This window comes from Muntiacus reevesi, chromosome 10 (assembly GCF_963930625.1).
Source record: "Muntiacus reevesi chromosome 10, mMunRee1.1, whole genome shotgun sequence".
Lineage (NCBI taxonomy): Eukaryota > Metazoa > Chordata > Mammalia > Artiodactyla > Cervidae > Muntiacus > Muntiacus reevesi.
Genome location: NC_089258.1, coordinates 17,071,220 through 17,082,136, shown reverse-complemented (window position 1 = coordinate 17,082,136; position 10,917 = coordinate 17,071,220). Strand labels below are relative to the sequence as shown.

The 10,917-nt window shown below is 57.1% G+C and overlaps 1 protein-coding gene across 3 annotated transcripts in view; it reads right to left on the bottom strand.

Annotated features, from left to right (window-relative positions):
• Positions 1-1,197: 1,197 nt before the first annotated feature.
• Positions 1,198-10,917, bottom strand: part of PHF2 (PHD finger protein 2) — an 81,948-nt gene continuing 72,228 nt past the window's right edge. For 2 of the 3 annotated variants that reach the window (XM_065946799.1, XM_065946797.1), the window contains exons 18-22: positions 6,355-6,629; positions 5,452-5,547; positions 4,824-4,933; positions 3,834-4,224; positions 1,198-3,184 (exon numbers count right to left, since the gene is read on the bottom strand). In XM_065946799.1, coding sequence (XP_065802871.1) covers positions 3,096-3,184; positions 3,834-4,224; positions 4,824-4,933; positions 5,452-5,547; positions 6,355-6,629 — 961 coding nt within the window. In that variant the 3' untranslated portion in view covers positions 1,198-3,095. The remainder of the gene's footprint in view (positions 3,185-3,833; positions 4,225-4,823; positions 4,934-5,451; positions 5,548-6,354; positions 6,630-10,917) is intronic. The other variant, XM_065946798.1, reaches the window with a different exon arrangement.

Here is a 10,917-nt window from a genome sequence, read left to right as displayed (position 1 = left end):
CCTTACTGCCCCCGCTACAGGCATACTGAGAAAAGCACAGCCTGGGTCCACCTACAGTCATTCCTGAACATGTGGACTGCTGGGGTCACAGCGAGGGCCCAGGGCACAACCAGGCCAGGCTGCCCCAGTACGATGTGGGTATAGCCCAGGACAGGGCCTAGGGCCAGGGAAGAGACTCTGGGAGTCCTCCCCAAGCCCAGGGACCCGGGTCTCAGGTGGCCCTCTGAAGACACAATCCCCACAGCCATGCTGGGGTGGGGAGGCCCAAGGAGCACCCAGATAACTCAGCCTCAAGGACTCCAACTCAGAGGCTGGGCAGCCAGAGCCAGTCCTGGGGGCGGGCAGGATGCTCAGAACAGCCCAGGGCTCATCATGGTCTCTCAGCGGCTATGGGATGAGGGTGTGGGAACCCCTGGGGGAGCCATAGGGCAGAATCTGGCTGGATCTGAGCAGGGATAGGAGAGCTGCCAGACAGGGTGACTGCCCAACCTGGGGGTGTGCAGAGGCCCCAGTTGTGGGGTCCCGCAGAGCGGATTCAGGCTGTGCAGCTGAACACTGCATCCCAGGGCCCAGCAAAGTCTGAGACGCCAGGCAGCTGGGGCAGCCCCCGCGAGGGCCCAAGTTCTCCTCTGTGGTGGTCCCCTCTGGCTAGCTGCTCTTTCTCCCTAATCTTTGATCTTCATTGTGCCCTTCACTGTGCATCTGTTAGGGTGGGATGGGGGGGGGTGGTCTGCTTTTGTTCATCCGTTGTAAATAACATCAGATTTAGACTGAAATCCTGCACACACTCTCGGGGGCCTGTCACTGGACTCGCTAAACTGCATGCCTGTGAACACTGAGACAGTGAGAATGTACTACCGGCACCTGAGGATGCTTGGCGCTGGGGCTGGTATTGCCAGGGTCTCAAAGGCTGCCCACTCTGACCAAGGGTCTCTCCTGCCTGCTCCTACAGGCTGGCTCAGGGTGCTGTAGCTTTGGGGTACAAGACAGTACATATGCCCTATGGGCAATCCAAGGGCTTTCCATGGGGAATGTTGGCAGCCAGGGCCTAGGCCTGGCTAGGGGGCCTGGCCTGACTGCCCACCATCAAACCCAGCCCACCACACTGGACCACTCCTCTCCCCAGTGTCCAAGACCTCCACCATCTTCACTGCAGAGTGGACAACAGCGAACGAGGTAGAAACGACAAAGACATGGTTCTGTACAAAACCGGAAATATTTTTACTCTTTTAAAACTTTGATCTAAGTTACCTTAGACCTCATGGACTCGATACAAGAGTAATATGAATCGGGAAATAAAACACTTTAATAGCCACAATAAACTTTGTTAGAAATGTACATGTTGCCAAAATAATAATAATAAAATTAAAAAAATAAAAGAGAGGAAGAGAGAGAACAGCTTGATGGCCAGGTTAGATTATATAAATGTTCAACAAGGACAGGAAAGGAAACCTTCAAAACGCTGGGTCAGAATAGTCAGGGCCCCGTGAGGCTCGCCCCTTCCAGCCTCTGGGCCCTGGGGCTGTGTCCCCCAAACAGGATGAGCAAGGATGGCAAGGCCCACACGAAGCTGCCTCTCCTCATGGACAGAACACCCAGGGATGGGCATATAAACAAAGCTCATAAGAAATGTACAAATATAAAAAGCTACAAACATTAATAAATTACAGCATCACAAAACACAGAAACACTTCACAAGGTGCTAGTAAAATAACTGTACCCCCACCCCCTTCATCAACAAGAAGGAAAGAAAGAGCTGGTATTCAAGTTGAAGATTCCTCTTCAAATGTGTCTGAAATAGATCTTTTGTGTACTGTTTGCTTCTGTAAAGACAGATATAAGGCTGCACAGACATCACTTGTTTTTCAGGCAATACCTTAGTTCCTAAAAGAAAAAATAATAATAATAACCATAATAATACAAAGAAAGAAGGAAAAGGAAAAGCATCGGAAACCCAACTGTTCATCATACTCGGCAAAAAACTCGTATAAATGTTAATGAAGGACTCTATAGAAAGAAATTCCTAAAGATACTTTTACTCTTATAAAAAAGAAGTTATTTAAAAAGCTATTTACACGCTACATTCTATGAAAAATATGCTTCAGGAAATACATCTAAAATTAAAATACAGGATTGCCTGAGAAACAAATCCAGCCCCTCCGTGTCGATGGGCAGACACGTGGTCCAGGAGCCACCCATGCACTCGACACCAAACGTCAACAAGTGACAAGATAGAAGTGCCTGGCCCCCAAGTCCTTGGGCCACCCGGCCACCACCTGCCCCACCAGGCATATGGCGGAGTGCTTTGGCTGGGAAGTGCTTCTCGGAGTATAGATGGTCAGGCTGGATGAGGCCCACCCACGTGGCTTAGCCTGGGCCCCCGGGGTGCCACACTGTGGCTGGGCCCGAGCCCTTCCCCGGGGACCCCATGATGGCTCCAGTTCGCCCCCACTGACACACCGACCCTGCTGCCAGCCCCAGCCGGCCCCAAGAAATGCCCTAGACATTCAGGGCACAACACCCACCATCCGGCCCACCACCCACTATCTGGGGAGCACAGAGGCTCCTCTCCTAACCGGACCGAACACTCTCTGGACTTGTCTGAGAATCACTTGGGAAGAGAAGGGGGGCACACACACACCCCGATTTCTCCTCCTCTTCCTCTCTAGTGTTCTTTGCCTTTTTTTAAGCCTCTGGAGGCTACCAGTCTGTGGCCAGCTCAGACTCTGGGCCTGGTGAGCACTGGCTCACTCCTCCTTCCTTGAAGGACTCATGCTCCCAGCAGAGCTGCAGAGGCCCTGCAATCACACCCATGCTTGGGGATGCCTGGAGGCTGTCCTGAAACTGGAATGGTCCTCAAATGGGCGGGGCCATGTTTCGGGAACTGGTCACTCTAAGCAACTTGAGAAAGGACGTCTGTCCATGTTGGCGAGCTCCGCCTGCTGAAGCAACAGATGCTCATGTGAGGGGGTGGTTGCTGGGGGGAGGCCAGGCCCTCCCTGGGTGAGGCAGCACGGCCACCCTCCTGGGGGCTGATGTTCTAGCGGGGCTCCGGGGGTCCTGAGTGGAGCAGAAGGATCCTGGCTTTCCAAACTTTAAAGGAGCAGTTTTCCGTTCCGATGAATTTTCAAAATTTTCCCCAGCCTCTGTTTGGCAGTGGCCATGCCCTTTTTTGTACGTTTTCCTGGGGGAGGTGGAGACACAAAAAAGACAGGTAAGTGAGAGGAGCAGCATATGGGATGGGGGTCTGTAATCCCTCACTGGGCCCACACCCTTTCTGTAAGATGGGCGTGCGATGCCCAAGGACAGGGAGCTCTGCATGCCTCCAAAGCCATCAACTGTCCACAAGATGCCCCACTCAGCGGCCGTGTCGACGAGGGGCTAGGGCATGGCACGTGCAGCAGGGACAGTCTAGGGATGGCGTTAGGGCTACCTACAGCCACACTCCCCATGTCCATGGCTGGCTGGGGCTCACGGCCAGGGCGCAGTGGGCCTGGGGTGACAGTGGGGATACCACAGGACCCAGCCAGCTGTTCCACCCCGAAATCACACGGAGGAGCCTGGGCCACCTTAGGCCACTCCCAGTGAACCCTCAGCAAACCATCACCCACACTGTCTCCAGGCCAGGACCCAAAGCCAAGGCCCTGGTCTAAAGGAATGGACCTAGCTCCAAGGAACCCAGAGCCCCCCTGGTGAGTAACCAGGGGTCTCAGGTCTTGAAAGGAGCCATTTCTCTCACACACTGACTGAGGGCCTGGCCCCAGAAACCCATGGCTGCAGGGACGGAGGCCTGCGGTCACTCACAGGCCACTCAGGGTCGACAAGCAAGGTACCTTTGGCAGCGGTGTTGTTGGGGGATGATGAGGAGGGCCTCCTCTGCGTGAGGAAGACTCCGGGGGCCATGGGCTGAGAGGCACGGCCGGCTTGGGCCGCAGTGAAGGTGCCGGCTGCTGTGTACTCGTGGTCGACCAGGCTGCTGCTGTGGGACTCTGGCGGGGGCTCGGGTGAGCTGCCCTCCTGTGAGGCCTGGCTGCTGGCCGTGCTGGTGGAGGCCGGGGTGGTGGAGGCCGGGGTGGTGGAGGCCGAGGTGGTGCTGGCCGAGGTGGTGGAGGCCGAGGTGGTGCTGGCCGAGGTGGTGCTGGCAGAGGCGGAGGCAGAGGGGGAGGTGGTGTTGGGAGCCAGCTTCCTTTTGGTGTTCTTTTTCTTTTTGCTCTTCTGCTCCTCCTTTGAACAAAGCATGCAGATGTGTCACCCCACAGGGCTGGCCAGACCTCAGACCCTGGGGAGCAGCCTGCAGCCTGGGGGCAGCCTGGTCTACTGTGGACAAGGCTTCTCCCATGGAGCTGAGCAAGGCAGCACTGCAGGAGCAGAAAGGGCTGGACCATGCCCGAGCCCACCTCCAGCCACCACGAGCCCCCCCGAACAGTACGGGGGTCTGTGGAGAGGCCAGCAGGCCCCACTCTGTGAGGCAGGCCGTCCTGGACATGGGGACGTGCAGGACATGGCATGAGCACTCAGCTGTAGTGGACAGACCCTGCCCAATCTGAGCTTACCTACTGGTGGACAGGTAGTATGGGCCCTCCCCCATCCCCCTAACCCCCCATTCCCCACCACCCCACTGTGAGCTGCCATGGGGCGTCTGACACCAGTTCCCAGCTTCTCTGCTTCCCACTAGCATGGACCTGGGAACCTGAAGGAACCGGGGCAATACTCAAATGTCCCCAAGGCTGTGACAGCCCCAGCTGGGTGATCCCCATGCATGAGAGTGGGGGGCACAAAGGCATCGGGGGGAGCCTAAGCCCAGGCGGGGACGCTCTCCTCACCTGCTGGGACAGTTTGGCTGCGGCAGCTGCCAGCCCAGTCTCAATGGAGGCCACTCTGGTCCCCTCGCGCACAGGCCTGTCTTGCCTTGGCACCGATGGGCCAACCCGCGCTGCAGGAAAGAAGGTCAGCCTGCCTCAAGTTGCCACCCAGCGCCTGAGCGCCCTCCCGGATCTCCCAGTCTTGCCCTCATCTGTCCCTGAAGCCCAGGGACAAGTCACATTTTGGGGAAGGTCAGCAAGAGCCCCAACCTCGTGTGGGGGTGGTTGCCCTACACCAGCAGGACGGGAGGGGTCAGGAGGGGAGCGTGTTAGGGGAGCCAGTCCCCACTCTGTTGGCTGCCATGATGGGGGCCAGGGGCACACGTGACCCTCCCAGCGTTTCTCATTGATGAGAGCCAAGGCCGAGGGCCAGCGCACCCCAGGGAAACTGCACTGCCCCCCGGCAGGAGCCGGGACATCTTTGAGTGTTTGCGAGAGCACTTGGCTGAGGGCCCGGGATTGAAGTGGAGCCCCAATCGGGGTCCTGCAGGCAACAGACACCCTGTCTGAGCCACAGAGCCAGTGGGTGTGCAACATGACTACTGGCATCCCGTGTGGACGGAGCTCCCCTCCCAGCTCCCAGTGCTACCTGTCGGGCTATAGGGGGCGTCATCTGAGCCTTTCCTCTTCTTGGACCGGGACTTGAAAACAGGACTGTCCTCATCCGACTCCAGGGAGGGGTAAACTAGAGGGGAAAAGAGGAGGAAGGACTGAGCTGCTGGTATGGCCCCAGGAGGATGGGTGCTGCAGGCTGCTGGCAGACCTTGTGACCAGCAGCCCCCGGGGCTGTCTGCACGCTCCATAGCACCAGCCCTCCCGGAGTGGCTCCCCCGTGCGTAGGCAGAGTTGGCCTCTGAAATCATTCAGCCCAGGCACCCTTGGGGTCCAGGAAGAATATTTCACATGCTGGGGAGCAACTAACAAAGCCTGCACACGCTAGAGCCCACACACTGCAATTATTGAGCTTGCGTGTGGCAAGTACTGAAACCTCTGTGCCTGGAGCCTGTGCTCCACGACAAGAGAAGCCACCACAGTGAGAAGCCCGTGCACCACAAGAAGAGTAGACCCCGCTCACCGCAACTCGAGAGAGCCCACATGCACCAATGAGGACCAGCGCAGCCAAAAAAAATGCATAAATAAATAACGCGTTACTGTAAGTTAAAAAAAAAAAAAAAGAGTATGCTAATGAAAGAAGCCAGGCACCATAGACCAAGTACTGTGCAATTGTGTTCACATGACACATCCAGATTAGGAAAATCTATGCGTTGGCATAAATCAGCGTAAATCAGGGGAGGCATATTGACTCTTAATGGGCACAGAGCAGGGTTTCCTTTGATGAAGTGTTCTCCAATCGGGGGTGCTTGACAGCAGCACATCCATCCCCCTGAATGCACCAAGCACCACCAAGTTGCATGCTTCTAAAGGGAAACATCTAAGGTCTGTAGGTTACATCCGCAAGAAGGTCTGGCTCCCAGCCCCCAGGCACTCTCACCGTAGTCCGAGTCCTTGAAGCAGGCGTCCAGGTGGTCCTGCTCCTCCTCATAATCATCCAGGTCCACACTGTTCTTGGCCGCCCTCTTCAGCAACCGCTTGCCTGTGCTCTTCCCACCAGCCCCGTTCTTCCGGGCGCCATGGGCAGCCAGCGAGCTGCCCTTGGCCTGGCCAGCACCCCACGTGGTCTGCAGGCAGGAGTCGGAAGCCTGCAGGTTGGCCATGGACAGCATTCCCTGAATGGCTTCCTGTGTGCTGGGGGAGGCGGGGGGCTGGCTGGAGGCACAGAGAGACAGGCACTCAGCCCACGGCCCACACATCCTCCCACTCAGCAGCCAGCAGAGGGCGTGGGGGGAGGAAGGCAGCGGCTGACGATTTCCCCATGGAAAGGACCAGCTACCCGCTTCCTCTACCCTCTGCCCCCCACCCCCCAACATAGAAGGGAGGGCTGGAGGCCTTGGGACAGAGAGGGGCATACATAGAGAAAAGAGGGAGGGGAAGTGGAGGGAGGGGTTGAGGGAGGGGCAGACAGATGGACCCTGGCAGACAAAGGTACTCCTGATCTCTCCCATCATGTCAACAAGCAGATTCCCCCCAGGGGCCCAGGCCACCTCCCTCTCCCTCTTCCATTCTCTGTGCACCCCTGAGCCCACCATGGGCTCCTGCACTAAGCCCCAGTCATGGGTGCTTCCCCCACATCTCATCCTGCACCTGAGATGGGGTGGCTCAGGCCTCTCCCTCCCACAGCACTCGATCTCCCCCGGTGACCCACACCGTCTTTTCATGACTGCACCTGCACCCACACCCTCACCCTTGCCCATCACCCCAGACATTTGTCTACCTGAGTCAGGACAGCCCACCCCAGCCTCTGGAGAGCCTGGCTATACCTCTCATTGCCCCCTGGTTCCTGAGGAAGCAGGGCCTGGAATGGGGTACCGCTTGGCTTTCCTCCCTGGTCACAGACCCAGGAGGCCCCGGAGGCCCAGCAGCGGGCCCGTCCTGCATGTGCAACACTCAGGCCCCCTCCGGCCTGCCCCATGTGCCCCGGGGGATGGACACACCCACAGGGCTGCCAGAACACAAGAGCAGCGCCCAAAAGTGTCCCCACAGAACAACCCCGGTGGTTCTGCATGGTCCCCGGCCCCTCCCCCACTTCCAAGAAGTGTTTGAAGTATCTCTAGTAAGACATTAAAATGAGAAGAAATCCCTGCTCAGACATAAGGTTCCCAAGACTGAGGTTGGAGGGTGCAGGGAGATGGAGCTGGCCCCAGGAAGCACAGACCCAGAAGGTGGTCCCCTGTGTTCCTGGGGGCCCACCAAGACAAATTTGGACAAAAGTCGTCCTGCGAGGGGTACTGCTGGCTCCAGGCCAGGGACCCTGCCCTAAGCCAGGAGGCAGCGACGGGCGGGCGCCTCTCTGGGCAGTACTCCATGAATGCTGCTTCCCCCAGCCCCGCCTGAGACATACTGGACCGCAGTGTTTTGGGCTTTTGCTAGAAGCGGATGGATTATGGTTCCAAAGCCACAAACAGTGGGAAAAATCAAGTATGATCAGACCGCTGTGGAGAGTTAGGAGCCCTCCACCAGGCCTTCCACCTGCCCCAGTGCCCTCCCAACCCCCACTATCCCATGCCATGAGGGCAAAGGCATGCCCCGACCCAGTCAGGAGCACATGGCGTTTGGTAATGGTAGTATCATTGCTACACCATCATCACTGATGCTTTCCGAGCAGGAACAGACCCCCACTCCCGGCCAAGTATGAGAGCCAGCAAGAGCTGATAGATGGCCCCCCACACTCCACGCCAGGCTCTCCAGTGCTCTGCGGATGAGGCCCTGAAGGTCTCAGGCATCCTCACCCAGCCTCATGGCCTGGACAAACGCCAGACTTCCTGCAGGAATAGGAGGGTGGGGGCCAGGACACCCACCACGAGGGTCCTCCGGGAGCCAGCATGGAAGCCAGCCGCCTGCCTGTGCCATCTGGACGTCGTGGTCCCAGCCCAGCTCAGCTGCAACTGAGAGGGAGGGGCCTTGGAGGCCAGGGCTGCAGACTGGCCACGTGGGTCGGCGAATCAAGGAGCAAAGTCTAACCAGTGTGCATGGAAAATAATACCTTAATCCTCCAATTATCATACCAAAATCCTCTCCTTTTCCCCCCGGCGGTAAACACTCAGCAAACCATCCACAAGAAATTAACATATTTTCCTCCATTTTCTTCAGCTGTTTTTTTTCCAAAAAAGCAAATACTTAAAACAGAGCAAATGGACCATCAAACACTGACCTACACTCCAAATGGGAGACTTGGGAAAGGAACTGCCCGCGGCAGCCAAGGAGGCCAGCCCCGGCAGGCACATGCAAGCGTGTGTGAGTACACACATGTGCACCTACAGATCAGTTCACAGCGCATCCACAGACTGGCCCACCCTCTCCCAACAGACCATGCCCAGTCTCAGTCAGGAGCCCAAGCTGCAGGCCCTGTGTCCCAGCTCCAGGCAGAATTCTGGCACCAGCCTCATCTGCCCTCATCTGGTTTTGGCAGGAGCCCTCCATGGAGCTCACAGAGGACCTGGGTGAGCGTCATTCAGTCACTGAGATGCCAGCTAGCCAGAGCATTCCCAGAAAAGAGGCACCTCTGAAGAGGTGCAGGGCCAGTCCAGGCGCCAGCCCCCTCCAGCAGAAGAGGGATCACAGCCAGGCTTCTCCTCCCGGCAAAGGGGTCCCAGGCCAGGGTCCCTCCTGCCACCACCAGGGTGTCTCCGCAGTTGAGGGGATTGGGTCTGCTTTATCTACAGAAACTACTTCATACTCAACAGGAAATCTGTACCCCACAGCTCTGTAGAAGCCTCCAACCATACTCTACTCCCATGAGAGAAGGCGCCTATGGCTATCTGTGAGCATAACACTGCACAAAAAATGGTAATCCGTGAAAGAGAATACAACCATTTGATTTAGGAAGTATACTTTTCAATCAGGCCCTCATCCTCCTGCTGGGGCCCCGCTGTCTGAGATGGGGCTGACATGTGCCTCCACCAGCTCAGGTAGCCCTCGGACTTCAATCCTGGTAGCATGGGCTGAAAGGCAGATTTGGAGGACCAAACAAATGCCAAGCAGACCATGTAAGCCCCGCCTCCCTCAGGCCAAGTCACCCCGCCCTGGCTGGATGACACCGTCTATCATGGTCAGCCTTCCAGGACCCCCACGCTTGGGTTCCATCATTAGCAAATGGAGCTTCTAGTCGTATCTGCTGCCTCCTAGCTATGTGGCCTTGAGCGAGCCACCTGAGCTCTCTCAGCCTCAGTTTCCCCATCGACGCAGTAGGAATCTCCTAATGACTCAAGAACTAGGAGGGGAGCCAGCCCTGACCGTGGTGGCAGACATCTCCAGGATGGGGAGGCTGCAGGGGGCACAGGCCTCCATCCCTTGGTTGTCTCTCTGTGGTACTTGTAGAAATTCCATGTGTGTGTGTGGGGGGGGGGGGGGGCGGGGGGGGGGGAAATGCCCCATGATGCTTGAAAACAAGAGCCAATTGGGACCAAAAGGGAACTTAACTGGGACCATCCTGAGAAAAGGGGCTTCCCTGGCGGCCCAGTGGTAAAGAACCCATCTATCTACAAGGCAGGAGACTCGGGTTCAATCCCTGGGTTGGGGAGATCCCCTGGAGAAGGAAATGGCAAACCACTACAGTATTCTTGCCTGGGAAATCCCATGGACAGAGGAGCCTGCTGGGCTACAGTCCATGGGGGTCACAAAGAGTCAGATATGACTGAGCGACTAAATAACAACAATCATGAGAAAAACAAGCCCCACGGCCTCCCATCCAATGCAAAACCCCAAGAGAATTAACTCATTTCTCTCAAATCAAAGGACTGAAACTGGGCAGGCCTAGGCAGGGAGGACCACCTGAGCTGAGCAGACACACGTCCTGGCCTTTCTGATCGCCTGGAAGCTCAGGGCCTCTGGGAAAGGGCAGCATATACACCAGCAGTGAGTGGGGCCTGAGGCGCACATGTGGACTCAAACAGGTCTCAAGGGCAGCCTGGCTTAGCTCCCACACACTCCCAGTTGGGGTGGGAGTCTGGGAGCCTGGCTGATCCAGCCCCTTCTCAGGAAGTGGGCTCTCATGTCCCAAGCTCTGAACCATCATCTTCCTTGCTGCAGATGATGGCTCTGCAGGGAAGCCAGCTTGGGGTCTCAGAGAGGCCCATGAATGCTCTTTACCCCGACATCGGGCACACACCGTGGAATTTTCTTAGGTCATTTTTATGATATTTGGGAAATGATGAGGGAGAGACAGCTGGACGTCCCAGTCTGGAAACACCCTGATACCCTCCAGGTACCCAGCCTGGCCCTGCTTCCCCGCAGGCTCCCACAGGTATGGTGGCCCCACAGTCCTCACACAGGAGCTCTGCAACACGAAGGACCTACATAGCCAGCCCCCGCTCACCTCCCTGGCCACCTAACACCACCTCTGCCAGGCAGACGTCCCACTCCGACTGTCCAGCCTCCAGGACGTGGACTGATGGAGTCCTGTTTGGCCCAACTCCGTGGAAGCACCCACTCCCCCCAG